At 38.9% G+C, this 16,783-nt stretch overlaps 1 protein-coding gene across 2 annotated transcripts; it reads right to left on the bottom strand.

The window, feature by feature from the left end:
* Positions 1-2,962: 2,962 nt before the first annotated feature.
* On the bottom strand, positions 2,963-6,886 carry PPDPFL (pancreatic progenitor cell differentiation and proliferation factor like). Of its 2 annotated transcripts, none has more exons than XM_023190599.2 (5): positions 6,753-6,886; positions 6,341-6,439; positions 4,934-5,011; positions 4,737-4,836; positions 2,963-4,560 (listed from the first exon to the last, which is right to left on the bottom strand). In XM_023190599.2, exons 2-5 carry the CDS (start codon positions 6,393-6,395, stop codon positions 4,539-4,541), a joined length of 255 nt encoding a protein of 84 aa, XP_023046367.1. In that variant the 5' UTR covers positions 6,396-6,439; positions 6,753-6,886; the 3' UTR covers positions 2,963-4,538. The 2 variants fall into 2 exon arrangements, with proteins under 2 accessions (XP_023046367.1, XP_023046368.1); XM_023190600.2 differs by having other exon boundaries at positions 2,969-3,835.
* Between the last annotated feature and the right edge of the window lie 9,897 nt (positions 6,887-16,783).

Below are 16,783 nucleotides of genomic sequence, written 5' to 3'. Positions count from 1 at the left end.
ATCCAAGTTGCCCTCCCTCTACCTCCACCCTATCTCATCACTCTCCCACAAAACACTTCATTTCCTTTACAGCACATATCACTATTAGAAAACATTTTCTTCATTTCTTTACTGATTTAGTGTTTCCTTCTTCCCACTGAAAAGTAATGCTTCTTGAGGTTGTGACCAGTCTTGGCTAAAGAACCATTGCCATTCCTTTGCAAATATTTATTGCATGTCAGAGGCTGGGTACACAATGTTCAGCAAAGCAGGCATGACCCTTGATCTTACTTTCTTGTAGTTTATATGTAATGGATGAAACCTATATTAATCAAATAACTACACAAGCAATTGTAAAATTATATCTGTGATTAGTGCTGGGAAGGAGAGAGGTATGCACTAACTGAGTGGATAATGGAAAATCTAATTGAGTCAGGGAGGTCAGAGAAGGTTTCTCGGTGGAAGTGACTTTAGAGTTAAGGTTTCAAAGATAAGTAGACATTAAGTGAGGAGATTCTAAGCTGAAGGAAATGGAAAGACCCTGTGGCAACAGGGAAAATGATGTACATAAGGGAATGCGGGAAGGCAGATGCAGCTGGAACACAGGAAGCTGTGGAGAGCAGGCTGAAAGGATGGATCATAGGGGTCACCAGGAGCTAGACTAGAGCCGGAATTGGTGAGCTGTGACTACCCCTCATTTATTAGGAGTGATTGAGTCTTCTGTGTGTGCAAATGTGGGAGTGTGTGTGTGTGTGAGTGAATGTTCATAGGAGAGTATAATCAGGTTGTACATTCTAAAAATGGTTATGGTTATTCTGTAGAGGACAGTTGACTAGAGAGAGATAAAAATGGTGTGAGTGGACCACTTAGGAGGTCATGGCAGTACTCCAGGGACAAATGATTGACATTTGAATTCAGGTAGTGCACTTGGGAAAGAAAGTAAGTAGATAGACCCCAGAAACATTAAAGATACAAAATTGAAAAGACTTGATGTTGGATTGGATAGGAAAGAAAATAAGCCAACTTACTACTTACTTGAGTTGATTAATGCTGCCATCATTATCTGAAAGCGAAGATACTACAAGGAGATATGGTGGGGTATAGAGATCATGAACTTGGCTTTGACATGTTAGGTTAGAAGACTTTATGGGGAGCTAGAATAAATTATGACTTGCTACACTTCTTGAATTTCTATGAGTTAGAGTTTTATCCCTATTCAATTCAACCTGGCCAATTACTTTCACTCTCTAAAATAATTTTGTTTATCATCCTCCTTTAATAGCCAAATGGAAGCATGCAGTTTTGTTTTCTACAACTTTAAATTCTACATATTGTGTGAAGCATCAAGAAGGCCTAAACACCAACTCAATAATTTTTATGGTTGTGAGAATTGAGGGATGGGCTGTTGGTGGTTTCATCTGTAAAGAAATAAAATCAATAACTTGAAACCTGAGATCAAAACCATATATCAAAAAAAATAGCGGAATACCAACACACAGTTTTATAGACCCTGAGCCTAAATTGTCAAAATCATACTGCATTTAATACAGACATCCAAGTCCAGTCAAATAACATTTCATAATATCAGATTAGAATGTTCAGAGCACATCGCAAGTCATTTGGATTGATGTCACCTCCTCAACACACTTGGCCGTCACTGTTGATTGTCTACCCAACAAGCAACAGAGCCAGGCAGGAGATATTTTATCTAAAATAATGCACAGTTATGCTGAGATCTATTTGTGACGTACTTTTTAAAGGCAGTGGAAAAAATGTCTTCTGATACGTTGAGAAAGATTATCTAGAATTAACTAGAAGATATTTTTTTCCTTTTATATATTTCTATTATTTTAATTCTGTAGAAACTCTGGGGCATTGGCCCCATGACTGCAGTGATGCAGAAATTCTTTCCGTTTTTAAATCATTTTGTGAGTTCAATTTAATGTTACTTTCTGGAAAGATATCTTCTTTTTTTTTTAACGTATCTATCTATCTGTCTATCTCATCTATCTACCTTCACATATGTGTGTGTAACCACTCTAAAATATTTAATTACTATATATGTTCATAGTTTTGTTTGACTTAAAATTTTATGTAAAATTCCATTACTTTAAATAGTAATAATTTTCAGAAAGAGCAACACTAGTCTAAACTAATATAAAAACTGTAATTTTTACAAATATATAAGCCCTCCCAAATAAGATAATTTAGCAAATGGTATTTTTCTGAGTAAACAAAGTAAATGCCAACTTGCTGACCTATTTTGAAAACTTCATCAAGTAACCTAAACAAGCAATCTGTTCATGCATATATCAAGTATGCATGAAAAAAAAGAATTTGCTGATTATATTAAAGTAGAAACAGAACCTTTCCAGAGTTTGCCATTATATTTTTCTCTCACTTAAAAAAAATCCATTTTTTATTACTATGATTTAATTTGAACCAAAATCAAGTGAATATATATACTCCTAAAATTTAATCCACTTCTAGAAATAGAGAAAATATGTTCATGCAGGCAGCCACCAGGAAAGCCATCACATGTAGACAGTGATGTGGATCAAAGGGATGTTTGAGTCCTTTCATTAACAGCTATGTGATAAAGGGACACAAGCTTGAAGAAATGCCTTTCCCATTCGGAACAGGTAAATGATCTGTCTGCAATGTCTGTCACTGCCAATGGCCAGCCTGGATGCTCTGTCATGGTTATGTAGTTAGGTAGGAAGACCATCCTCCTAAGGGTTATGTGTGCTCCACTGGATGTTTATGTCAGCATTGGCCCCATGACTGCAGTGATGTCTACCGCTAAGTGAGTGAGCATCCTTGATATCTAAGCCTTACATCTCACACTGAAAACTACTTGCAAGCAATATACAGAAACTTATCAATTGAAACTTATTATGTATTATTTACCCAATATTCAGAGAATAGAGAGCTGTTCTACTCAATGTAGGGAATACACTTATTCAGAAAATTTCAGTGTTCCTTTTTATATTAACATTTATTGCTTTCTAATTATACACAATACTTGGCATATTAGAAAAATTTGCAGATACGGAAATATATATTAAAAAGAGAATGAAAAACGCCCATAATCCCATCTCCAGAAATAGTCCTGTCAGCTTGGTATAGTTCCTTCCTGTCTATCTTTATGCATATGTAACTTTTTAATACAACTAAAATTGTACTATATATGACATATTAGGCCAATTTTTAATACAATAATATAATTTTCCATGTTATTAAATGTTACTTAAAATAAAGAATTTTAAAATCTCTACAATGACCAGTTGGTTAGCTGTATGGTAATCTATTTAGCAGGTAATGTACTTAACGATACATATGCTATTTCCAACCTTCATTATTTTAAAAAAAAATTGAATTTTTACAATTCTTTTCTAAACTTCCGAATTCAATGCCCTTTAAACCATTATGTGAAACATTGACACATCAGTTTTAAGGCATAATAAATAAATCACTCAACAGACATAAAAATAATCTAACTTAAGATTTTTAATAAAAATGATATAAGTAATGAAAGAGCTACTTTATGTAAATCACAACATTTGAAGACATATTACTTCAAAGGGGTGTCTTGTTTCTAAAGGCACAATTTTCAAAGATGCACCAGGTAGCAAGTGCCACTTGCGGTGATAGTCTTTGTGTTGAGAAAAATGCCTAAACTTTTGCTATATCAGTGACTGCTGTGATCTTGTCTCGTAAGTGAGATCTCAGGCACATTTTTGTCTTCTTACAAGGAGAAGAGTCCTGGAGTAGCTGGGGCGCTGAAGGGGAGCCGTTCACATATGGGCCACTGCAGCAGGCAGAGGATCTTGATTGTCAGAATCAACTGTTCATGCTACATAAGGCAGGCAACCGTTACCAACATGTTTATTGAATGGCAGTGCAAAGATGATCCACTACAAAGTGCTCATCTGTAATTTGGGTTGACTTTATAGTAGTCTGAGAGGATGGGATAAATAAACGAAACACTCTCCAGATAATTCACATGAATAAACTTGATAAAGAGTGTCGAGAAAACATCTTTCCAACAATTAGTCTTGCAGTGGCTTTTTAAAATATTTTAAATAATGATTCTATTTTTAAATAATGATTCTAAATTTGTCTTAGCTGGAAAATCCATCAAAATCATTATATTTCAACATTGGCATCTATGAATCCCTTTATTATAGATTCTTTCTATTCCATTTAGTTACTAGGTATTCAAATGTCTAAAATCCAAAATAAGTAGTTTAAATATATTAAATACCAACTGTGCTAGTCAGTGTGTTTGAGTTCAAAATGTCTGAAAACAACAACTGCACACAAACCCTCAATTCAACTTGCCTAGTAATTTGCACCACACAGAAGCTAATCAAAATCAGCAGTGTCATTCTAAGGTTATCTAAGACAACAACTAGACAATGGTTATTCTTTTCCTGAAGGTATGGGCAAAACAAATTTAGACCCTTTCCTCTGATTCTCAGTCTATCCCCCGCCAAACAATGACACAGTTTGGCATATGACTTCACCACTCTTGAGTGACTGAACTGGAAAGGGCTCTATGGTCTTCCTGATAGCGACCTTCAAGGAGGGAGCTGTGTTAGTGCCACCCTCATCCCTCAGGTACACTTCATAGGCAAGGCTTACTGCTCTCAAGAGACAATTGTGTACCCTAAGTGAGTAGCATAACACATACCATGTGCATTATTTAATTCACTAAGTAAGAACTGCCCTTACCAGAGAAGGCTAAAACTCACCCAGTAGCAGACAGATCTTTTATTCTCACATTTGAAAGCACAGGTTCAGAATGGAAAAATAATTTAAACCACCAGGTGGATTCTGCCACTTCAGGCAACCCTATCAAATAAAATTTGTATTACTCCTTATCAAACAAATTTGAGATTAAAAATAAAAAGAAATAATACAAATGGCACTGAAAGAAATAACTAAGTACCTTGCTGTGATTTGTCATCATCTATGAAGTTAATGGAATCAGAGCCAGTTAAAGAACTAACTGAAGAAACACTGGACTCTGTGGGAAACAAATGATATTAAACAAATAAATAACTGGCAACCAGACAAGCACATTCATATCATTTAAATACAAACTGTCAAGTAACGTGGTTTGAAATCATTTATTCCTAGCTTGTGAATTCGTGAATTGAAAAACTGATCGAATTACCAATCAATAGAAAGCTGCTATATTAAGAAATACTATGTTCTACTGATAAGATATACTCATTTCCAAGGCAGGCAACTCACTCTCTCCTTGGATATGAATGTTGAATTTAAAATGTATTATAAATGTTTTCAGAATTCAAAGACTAAGAAAGAACAAGACCAAGAATAAATATTGTCATACTACATTAGAAATATTAATACATATATATTTAAAGTTCTACAAAAGTCATTAAATCTAGGAATTAAGGAATTATTTTGAAAGAACAAACATTTTGTCTTATAAAACTTGTATTTAAAACCTATGTCTCTTATAAGATCAGAATATAAAAGTAACTCCTGTGGATAAATAACACCAAGTAAATGAGCATAAACTTTTGTAAAATGAATAAATCAGTAGTTGCCTCTAAAACTTATACTATGAGCAACCCTTGAAAGAAGAGTTTTCTATGTGTTGTTGCCATAGATACTTTTAATAACTACTAATTTGGTTCTAAAATGCTTATTTTATTTTATGAAATTTCTCAATCTTCTCTAAGAAGCTACAATTTTCTATTTGGCTATGAATATGAACAGATGGATAGATTAATAAAAATAAAACTGGTCAGATAGAAATTGGCCTATTATCCATAGCAGAAGATGGAAATTAGAAAATTTTTGAAGCAAAATCATGCTATCCTTTCTTTTCTAAGGAGTTGACTAATACTTTATGTATGTAAAATTATCAGTTTTTAGTGGATCTTACAGAATGCAAGGTATATAAAATTAAAATGTAATAATGAAACATAAGCTGATGTTCACTGATTTTTAAGTGTCAATGACTTCATCGATACAATGTAGCTAGAACAAAGAAGTGGCTGTCAGCACTGGGTCAGAGAGGTCCCTGAGGCCTCCTGTTTCCTTCATTGTCACCAAGAATTAGTTTTCTTTTCTTTTTTTTTTTTTTTATTATACTTTAAGTTCTAGGGTACATGTGCATAACGTGCAGGTTTGTTACATATGTATACCTGTGCCATGTTGGTGTGCTGCACCCATCAACTCGTCAGCACCCATCAATTCATCATTTATATGAGGTTTTCTCCCTTAAGTTCTGAAGGTAACATGATACCTATGTTAACAATATCCCACAAACATCACCTCAAATCATATTACCTAGGGATGTCTCTATGATGATGCAACTTACTTCGATAATACTGATTTCTGGCTAGAAGGCAACCGATGGAAGGTACCGATGCCATGGCTTTAATGGTGAGAAAGCACCCAAGAAGCTGTGAACATCAATCTGAGAAACAGCAACAGAGAAAAGAGGCATTGATATGAATAACAGGGAGTTTTCTTTTCTTTTTTCCACGTGACTGTTACAAAGTATTATCATTTACCATGTAATAAATATCTGATAAAAGGAATTTAAATGTTTACGCAAAAGTTCAACCAAATATATTGCAATAAAAAGATGCGATTAAGTAGTACATTTAGATCGAAAAGAAAGAAAAACTACACGTCCAACTATACACAATGCACAGAACTTACTCCATCTACAACAGACCTAAAGGTCAGAGAAAAAGTGTTAACTCAGCCATGAAGTAGTCACTCACCTATTTGTTTTCTCCAATTCGTTCTTTTAAAATAAATGCGGTTCTAAAGTTTCTTCAGAAAATACATGCTTTGAAAGAACCAGTTCTTAGTGATTAAAGAGAGGCTGCACCACCCACGCAGGCCCAGAGGCAGGCGCCTGATCGGGGACCCCTGAGCACACCTTATATTTAGAAGCCCCAGGCTGGCTGGAACCTGAGCTGTGGGTGACTTGGAGTGAGGTGGGCGCACAGCCAGTCAGAGGCGGCAAGCAAGCACTCCCTGCACGTCTGCCCTCCAGCCAGCCAAAGGCCCTCAGAACGCGACAGCCTGCCAAGTTTGGTTGCAGTCAGCAGGGAAGGACTTGGCCCGATATTCCTTTGGACTTAGCCTGTTTAACATCGCAACCGCTGGTGACTACAGAGAGGGAGGCGATACGGAAGTGTCTCCTCAGCCTTAGATACAATCACACACTCCACCTGCAGCACCACGCTGGGCACGTGTGGGATGCACAAGCAGCCGGCTATCCGGCTGGGGAGACTGAACGTACCCTCCCACAGTTACAGTGAGGCAAGGCAGAGTCCCACTCTCAAAGGACAGCAAGAAAACGCTCTAGGCAACATTGAAGTCGTCCCGGAAGTGGGACAGAGTCATTAGAACTTGATGGACAGATGGACAGTGAGAAATTCTAGAAGGAATGACAAGAGACAAATGGAAATCATGAGTAATAAGAGGATATTTATGACATTGTATCAATATCATTTACTGATACAAAAGCTAAGTTTTATTCTGATTTCAGTACCATTTCTCAGATAGATTACTTTGCCCTTTCTTTTCTTTTCTTTTTTTTTTTTTTTTTTTGAGACGGAGTCTCGTTCTGTTGCCCAGGCTAGAAGGTGCAGTGGCGCAATCTCGGCTCTCTGCCAGCTCCGCCTCCCGGGTTCACGCCATTCTCTTGCCTCAGCCTCCCGAGTAGCTGGGACTACGGGCGCCTGCCACCACACCCGGCTAATTTTTTTTTTTTTTTTTTTTGGGACGGAATCTGGCTCTGTCGCCCAGGCTGGAGTACAGTGGCTGGATCTCAGCTCACTGCAAGCTCCACCTCCCGGGTTTACGCCATTCTCCCGCCTCAGCCTCCCGAGTAGCTGGGACTACAGGCGCCCGCCACCTCGCCCGGCTAGTTTTTTGTATTTTTTAGTAGAGACGGGGTTTCACCGTGTTAGCCAGGATGGTCTCGATCTCCTGACCTCGTGATCCACCCGTCTCGGCCTCCCAAAGTGCTGGGATTACAGGCTTGAGCCACCGCGCCCGGCAAGAATTTTTTTTTTTTTTTTTTGAGACGGAGTCTTGCTCTGTCGCCCAGGCTGGAGTGCGGTGGCCGGATCTTAGCTCACTGCAAGCTCCGCCTCCCAGGTTCCCGCCATTCTCCTGCCTCAGCCCCCCCTAGTAGCTGGGACCACAGGCGCCGCCACCTCGCCCGGCTAGTTTTTTGTTTTTTTTTTTAGTACAGACGGGGTTTCACCGGGTTAGCCAGGATGGTCTTGATCTCCTGACCTCGTGATCCACCAGTCTCGGCCTCCCAAAGTGCTGGGATTACAGGCTTGAGCCACCAATTTTTGTATTTTTAGTAGAGATGGGTTTCACCGTGTTAGCCAGGATGATCTCGATCTCCTGACCTCGTGATCCACCCGCCTCGGCCTCCCAAAGTGCTAGGATTACAGGCGTCTTTATGATACAATTTATATTCCTTTGGGCATATACCCAGTAATGGGGTTGCTGAGTCAAATGATAGTTCTGTTTTTAGGTCTTTAAGGAATTGCCATACTGTTTTCCACAATGGTTGAACTAATATACACTCCTGCCAACAACGTATAAGCCTTTCCTTTTTCTCTGCAACCTCTCACCAGCACCTATTATTTTCTAAGTGCTATCTTTTAATTGATTTCTAAATCTTCTGCCTTGTCATGAGATAATTTCTTATTTTTACTCATTTTTGAAGTAGTCTATGGAAGTGGCTTTCTGTGCACTTGAGAAAAATAAACATTATTTATTTGCTGTATACTGCCATTATTTTACATGTATCTGCTAGATTGCATTACTTAACTTTTATAAGCAAATAATTCTTATACTTACCAATATGTTACTGCTTGATCTACCAGTTTCCTGTATGAGTATATCATCTAATTATATCGATTTTTGTTTTATGAATTTTGAAGCTTTGTGATAGGTGCACACAATAATCACGATTATAATATTGTCTGAGTGGATATTTGCCTTTGTCTTCTTTTATCATGACTAACATTTTACCTTTGTGCTATTTGTTTAATTAGTCTAATATTAGTATTATAGTACCAGCTTTTTCTCTAAGTAATCATCAGGTATGTCTTTTTGTATCCCTTAATTTTCAACTTGCTGTAACAATCACTTATAAGTATCCTTTAACTGTATTTTTTCCTAATGATATCTGTTTTTTGAAATATTTGAGTTTAGTCCACTAACATGTATTGGAATTACTCACAATTTGAACTTTAGATATTGAGATTTTCCTACATGATTTTTATGTGTCAGTCACTTATATGCGTGTGTATACTTTAAAACCTTAATATAAAAGTAAATTTAGTTAATTTAACCTTTGCACTGCATTTTGAGTGAGTACCACAGTGTTTCTTCCAATTTACTACTTCTCTTTTTAACTATATCGTACCTAAAATTTAATTTGTATGTATGTATACACACACACACATGTATGTATGTTTGTATATATATTTACCTATGTAAATTTAGTTGCTTTGTTTCTGTCCTGTTTTTCATAGTTCTTTCGTTTGTTTCTCTGACCATCTTTAACATGGCTACTATGAAGTCTTGGTTGAAACCATCTATGAAATTAGCATCATTCCATGTGCATTCTGTCACAGTTGTGACTCTGTTGGCTGGCTTTCTGAGCAGGAAATCTCTTCATAAGTTTTGGCTGTTAGTTTGCAGGCTCATTTTGAGTATTCTCTCAGTCCTCTGTACTCTCCCACCCACTAGGCCACCCACCTCTCCTGGCTAGTGGCACCATGGGGTTCAGGTACCACTCTTACCTGACCCTAGTTTTTGTGTCTTTGAATTATAACACTACTCACATTTTATTAAGTTATTCACTTCTTTCACATATTAAACTGTGAGCAGGTCAAAGATGGAGGTGCCTCTATTCATTTCAGCTTCAGCAATGCCCAGCACAAAACCTCACAGATATGGTAGTTTAGGTTCCAAAAATGTAATAAAACCAATGCATTTCTTCTTTGCCTGGTAATAAGGATTACAATCTTGGGTAATAATTAAAAAGTCACAACAAGGCTTAGATTTAAATGCTATAACTGACATAATTAGAGTAATTTTTATCTGATTGCTGATTCATGTTTTTTTTTTTTTTTTAAATATCCAAGTACTAAAAGTAATCACAATCACATTCTCAGTGAGTATTTTGTCCTAGAGTTGAGGGTGCTAACATTTTTACTTGATAATGACAAGAAGAGAGTGACTGCCTAATTCCAATGACATGCTGAAAACCAGCAGGGAAAATGGAGCTGTCCTCTGCACACTCCTGTTCAGACAAGTTGTAAGATGTGCCCTAGTGAGGTATCAGCCTCTTAAAAGGTTGAGAAAGGGTTCAGAATTCTAATTAGTCAACTGCAACCCTTCTGAGAGATGATCTGTTTATCACATGTAAGATACTATTACCCTTTCTAAATTTATTGACATTGGATGCAGTAGTAAATAGATATCAGATTGCTGGTTTCTGGAGCATGGAAATCCATGACAAGAACAATGACTAACCTTGCTGATAATTCACCATGACCCTATGTTGTCACAGACCATTGGCCAAGTGTGCAGTAAGAGAGGATCAATATCTGACTGTCCTGGAAGACTTAAAATGTCTAGATCTTATTCCAATCTGTGGTTATAAAGTGTCTAATTGTTCATATAAGATGTCAAGAATTTTAAGTGTGTCCTGATATTCAGGTCAATAAATGTGCTATATTAAACATAGCATAGTCACTCCTAATAACTAATGCTGCAAATGAGTATGTGTAGCACGTATTCTATAAACACATGGCAATCTGCATTAAAACACTGTTTCATTTCTTAATTGTTGTGGAAAAGGTTGCCAAAAACTAGTTATTGACTATCTCTGGGCCTCCACAAGTGATATATGAAAAAGGAAATAATGATATCTAACTTTATTTGAAATTCATTTCAGTTTCAATACATATAATTCAATTGTTTGTTTAAATTTTATATTTCTCTGAATCGTCTGTAGTCTATCCATTAATTGTCATGATTTTGCACAACAGAAGCCAATCTCATTTAGAATCAGGAAACAATTTATTGGGAGAATAGTGGTCAGTTCATACAATGACTAGGAAGCATAGAGCAGTGTGCTCTCATGAGCAGGATTCTCCAGGAAAGATCCCGGGAGCTTATACGGGGTCATCTGGTACATAAATTGCCAGAGCCAGGACACGGCAGGAGGTGCATCCAACCACTTCCCATGGCACTGGAGCTAAAATTGCCACAGCCACACATCCCAAGGGCTGGGCTGCTGGCTCTTCTAGATAGTCTCTAAAAAGTGGCTCCCTAAATCCAGTGGGCATCCTGAATCTGCCTCCTTACACTCTGGCTGTTTAGTGATCCGCTGATAAAGTTGTTCTTATCTAGAAGAAGGCAGCACAAAACAATATAATATTACAGTATGCTCCCCAGAAAAGTCTTGCCCTCCTGCTTCTTGGGGGATGAGAGACTGGGGCTGAGTGCTCTCTCTTACTGACCTCTGGCTCATACGCTTTCTGGATAAATCCTGTTTTTCAACCCATACTATGTGATATTGTAAACTCTGTCCTGAGAGCTACTGCACTTTTGGGAGTCACTCAGGAAACAAGCAGGCTTAGAAAATGACAAGAACCAAGTACATTTAAGCAGAGAAGCATCTGCCCAAGTCACACCACAGGCAGAAAATGGTGAGGGTTCTGCTGTCATCTATGACGAAGCCACCAACACAGAGCCCCCAGCGAGCTGAACTTAGTGGCTGACCCTAGGCCAGGCGATTGCCTCTAGCTTGATGGAGATGGAGAAGACATGTATCCTTGTAGCAAAAACTGCTGTCTTTCAGTATCTATTCTCTTCTTTCATTTTTAACATTTATTGGGCATCATCCACCCAACTAGGCAACCCATTTCTCAGCCTCCCTTGCAATAGGGAATACATCTGGGCCAGTGAACTGTGAGAAGTGTGTTGTTCATCTTTAAGATCATCTCCTTAGAGACCAAGCCACTTGGCATGGACTTCTTTTTGGCTTACTGGCTGGAAAATGTTACTAACCAAAACCATCTTGGAAAAAGCCACATTGTGAGAATAGCTTTCCCACCTCAGGGCTAGTACCAGAGAATGAAATAAAATTATCTTTCTAGGCCGTATCATGTTCTTATTGTTATGAGAGATTAGCTTGCACTCTGACCATTAAAATCAAGTTGGACTTCAATAGGGAGTGGCACAGTGTTAGGTTCCTCCAAAATAGAATAGGTCTTCAGATGCTGAACTGCTAAGGAGCGAAGGCTGATGTCACCAGAATGTTTTATTGTCTTTGATCCTAACACATATCTTTTGCTCTGCTAAGCAGTCCTAGTCATTTCCTTCCACTTGAATGTGGCAGCCTCATTCCCACCACATGCCCTAACTTACATTGTTTATGCAACTTGAAGTATTTCTCTTTTGCCCTTTTTCCCGAATCCCTTAAAGCAAAAGAAAATTAAGTTAAATGACTTCCTGATTCATATCTGTATTATTATTGGATGGAATAATGAGTCAGTTGCCTATCATGCAAATATACAAACACTAAAAACCAAATTAATCTCAGTTTTCATCTTCTCTCCTCTGCCCTGCATCCTCCCTGCCTGGCTGCCAAACAGTAATCATACTATAAAAACACTTTTTGATCAATTATTAGCAAGCACTGGTCTGGATTCTTGAGGTTTCCTCCACAGACATCCTTGACACCATCTAGAAAGCCACAGAGCAGCTGAGTGATGTCTCTGGTAGTTAAATCTACTAGTAGCAACAAGATCTTTCCACCTTAGCCTCAATGTTAACTCATAAACTGGATAGGGGTGAGTTCCCCTTCCTGGTGCAAAAACTGTTCCTCAATATGCTCTCCCTTTAGGATTCTCTGAGCTGTACTTATTTTTTTTTGGTTTTGGTTTTGGTTTTTTTCAATACTGTCCCACTTCCTCCTTCCTGTGGTAAAGCATCTAAATGAACATAATGGGCTCAAGCCAGGTCTGTGTTTCTGGCTTGCAAATCCTACACCTGGTGAGTTGGATAATTACTCTAAGTAACGGTCAATATACTGAAAATTTGGAAGCCTATGAAACAGTTTGGGAACATAAACACACCTTATTGTCTAGCAGACATTCCATAGTATCAGTAAGAGCAAAGAATTATCAAATTCTTTTTGTTTAAATTTTGATTGATTTTCATGTCAGATCAAAATTTAAACACCATTTCCCCCCAGTCTATATTGCTCCCATTTCCCCACAAATCTCCACTCTTAATATGAGGAAGCTGCTTATTTTGATATGCCTCAGACCCTCATCTATGAAATGCAACGTGCATCTGATTATCTGACTGTAGGAACTCCAGGCTTGTTTCCTGGAAGACAGACAAATTTGCCCACAGTTTTATTAAAGATGTTTCCTGGGAAAATGTTGAAAGAGAGTAAAGAAAGCAGGGCTGAGCAGTGAGAGATGCTGAGATGCCGGACAGTGAGTGGGCCTTGGTGGGCTTGTCCTGGAGGGGAATCTGGGCAGCACTACCAGACCCCATAGCCTGCCTTTGCATTGCTTGAATCCACTGGCTTTGGATAGTAAGTTCATCCCTGAGGAGCATCTCCTCAGGGGCTCCAATCGGTTCCTTTTCTGGAAAAACTTATACAAGGAAGGTGAGTGGGATGAAGTTCAATTCCTGCCACTGCAGAGGACTTGAGGTCACAGTGACTCCTACCCTCTCCTGTGTTTCCTGACCAGCACTTCTTCTGAGACAAATGGTTTACCCAGAGGACTGACCTATATCTTCATCTTTGAACTTTCTGAACCACTAGTCACACATCCTTTGTAAGCTGTGGGTGCATGTGTGGGAAAAGTGCAGTTCCAAGAAAGTCCTGTTCATACGGCTCGCCCTTGGCTGCACCTGGGAATGAGCCTCTGGAATGTTCTGTCCCATAGGAGTATTTTTGCATTCCTGAGGTGTTTAGCCACATGGTACCAACTGTCTGGATAGTTTAGAGCAACATGCATTTGATGGTGATCTGGTGCTTCAGTGACAGAAGAAAGTCAGGCAAGTGCTCTATGTCTGCATAAGCGACCCTCCATAAAAACCTTGGGCTCTGAGACTCAGGTGCACTTTCCTAATGGGTAGCATTTCGTACATGTCACACATCTTCACTGGAAGAATTCAGTGTGTCCCATGTGACACCACTGGGAAGGAAAACCTAGAAGCTTGTGGCATCTGATTTTCTCCTGACTTACCACCTCTCCCCCAACCAGGGAATCTTTGGAAGTCTACCATTATCTGTTGGAACCAGCTGGTTTTTACAGGGACCCAGTAGCTAAATTAAATGGCAGCCACCACTCATGTATTCTTTATAGACACCATTTTTTTTTTCAGGGTCTCACTCTGATACCCAGGCTGGAGTGCAGGTGTGCCCTTTCTGCTCACTGCAACCTCCACCTCCTGGGCTCAAGTGATCTTCTTGCCTCAGCACCACAAGTAGGGGACTACATGTGCACACCACCATGCCTAGATAATTTTTGTATGTTTTTTTGTAGAAACAGGATTTTATCATGTTGACCAGGCTGGTCTCGAACTCCTGGGTTCAGGAGATCCACCCGCCACAGCCTCCCAAAGTGCTGGGACTACAGGCATGAGACACCATGCCCAGCTCATTCTTTATATCTTTAAAAGTCGCACCAATATCAGCCATTTCTCCCAGGATGCAATTTTTAAAACCTTTACTATCTTGGCTATGACACAGGGCAGGTGGAAGGACAGGGAGAAGTTCTGGAAGCTTGCACCAAGCCTTGCCTACTACGTCACTCCTCCACCACAGGGCAGTGACCAAAATGATGGTTCTGCCAGCCACGGATTGTGCCCATGTGAATTTTACATTTGCAGACCAGGGAACTGACCATTAGGACCAGTGGACAGAGTAAGAGTAAACCAAACCTGGGTCAGGGCTCCTATACATACTGCCTTAACAAGCAAGTTATCATGACATTTCTGACTCCTGAGAATCTACTTCAACATAGTTGTTTTGTATGAGAAGTCCTCAAAATGTCATGTACTTCACTTCCACAATGCATGAACATCCCTTAGATCCCTTCATGGAAGAACTAGGGTAATGATTTTCAGATGCACTTCCCATGGTGTTACAGGATCCCTACTCGTGGGAACCCAGCCCTCCTTCACTGCGTAAGCTCTGGGTCTGAGAAGTGTCTAATAAGATCCAGAAACCAGGCCAGAGATCATGAATATTTATTGATTCAGCCGCCCTCAAAATCCTTGGCTGTATTTTTATTGTACAAATGAAGCAATGCTCTTGCGACTGCTGGTCCATCTTGGCCCTGGGTTGGTTTCTTCTACAGCCTCTCTCCACGGCTCATAGTCTTCTCTCTGTGGGTCTGTGTGTCCATATTCCCTCTTCTTATGAGGACTCCAGTCGTATTGAATTAGAGCCTACCCTAATAAGCTCATTTTAATGTAATTACCTCTTTAAAACCCTATCTTCAAATTCAGTCCTATTATAAGGTTAAGATATCAACATCTGAGTTTCCAGGGACACGATATAGCCCATGCCATCCTGCTTGAGCTTGCCAAAGACTATGGGTCTTCACCTGTCACCCAAGACAGGGTCCACATTGCCAGCTAGTTGAAGAGGATCAGCTCCAACAACCCAGCACTACTGCTAGGAGAGTTTCTGCCTCTTGCTGGTCTCCCTGAGGTCTATGTAGGGGGAGTTTACTGAGGCATGAGGGAGAAAGTCCTTGAGCATCACCTGTTCAAGTCACCTTTCTTCAATTACATCATGATATCACTCAGACAATTCACCAGTTACAAGATTTCAAACACAAAATGTATGCTAAGGGAAAAAAAGTTTATTTTTGAACATGAATTATCCATTTTATAAAATATCTTCCATTACATCAATTTTGATTTATTTTTATTTACCTATGAATGGATGTATTGCAATTTTTAAAGGCAATATCTGTATTTTCTGACATAAAATTTCACACGGTCTTTTTTTTCTACTGATCTTTTAACTAAACTTATACAAAACAATTTCTTAGTCAGAATTTAAAACAGAGATGGGCTGGGCGCAGTGGCTCATACCTGTAATCCCAGCACTTCGGGAGGCCGAGGTGGGCAGATCACCTGAGGTCAGAAGTTCAAGACCAGCCTGACCAATATGGAGAAACCCTGTCTCTACTAAAAATACAAAATTAGGTGTGGTGCTGCACGCCTGTAATCCCAGCTACTCCGGAGGTTGAGGCAGGAGAATCACTTGAACCCGGGAGGTGGAGGTTGCAGTGAGCCCAGCTCCAACCTGGGCAACAAGACCGAAACTCTGTCTCAAACACAAACAAACAAACAAACAAAAAATAGAGATGCAATAAGCTTCAGAGGTAGAGACAGGAGATGCAGTTTTAATAATATAGGTATAATTATCAAAGAGCCCAAATCCACTTTACATGTTGAAAGCATTAAATTATATATGATTTATTTAAAATAAAATTTTGAAATCTGCGACCTACACACACAAAAAAGAATAGTTTTGGCAGTAGTGTTTATTTTACTGTACTTTTCACTCTATGCCTAATTGAGGATATAGTGTTCAGCTACACTGTTCTTTCATTTCCCTTCTATTTTTTCCCTCTTATGGAAATAAACACTGCTAAACTTTCAGATGAAGTGTAGTATTAACTTTTATCAGATGGTCCAAAGCCGAAAATGGATTTTGAAC

The sequence above is a fragment of the Piliocolobus tephrosceles genome, chromosome 7, assembly GCF_002776525.5.
Source record: "Piliocolobus tephrosceles isolate RC106 chromosome 7, ASM277652v3, whole genome shotgun sequence".
NCBI classification, from domain to species: Eukaryota; Metazoa; Chordata; class Mammalia; order Primates; family Cercopithecidae; genus Piliocolobus; species Piliocolobus tephrosceles.
The sequence above is the reverse complement of the archived record's forward strand: the minus strand, read 5'-3'. Positions and strand labels throughout refer to the sequence as shown.

What these genes read in the sequence shown, in the direction of transcription:
- PPDPFL (XM_023190599.2), bottom strand. Translation starts at nt 6,395, where the DNA reads ATGGCATCGGTACCTTCCATCGGTTGCCTTCTAGCCAGAAATCAGTAT. An exon ending in CAGAAATCAGTATTATCGAA is followed by an intron (nt 5,012 to 6,340) that starts GTAAGTTGCATC and finishes TGTTTCCCACAG; the next exon opens with AGTCCAGTGTTTCTTCAGTT. An exon ending in AAAGATCTGTCTGCTACTGG is followed by an intron (nt 4,561 to 4,736) that starts GTGAGTTTTAGC and finishes CCCTCCTTGAAG; the next exon opens with GTCGCTATCAGGAAGACCAT.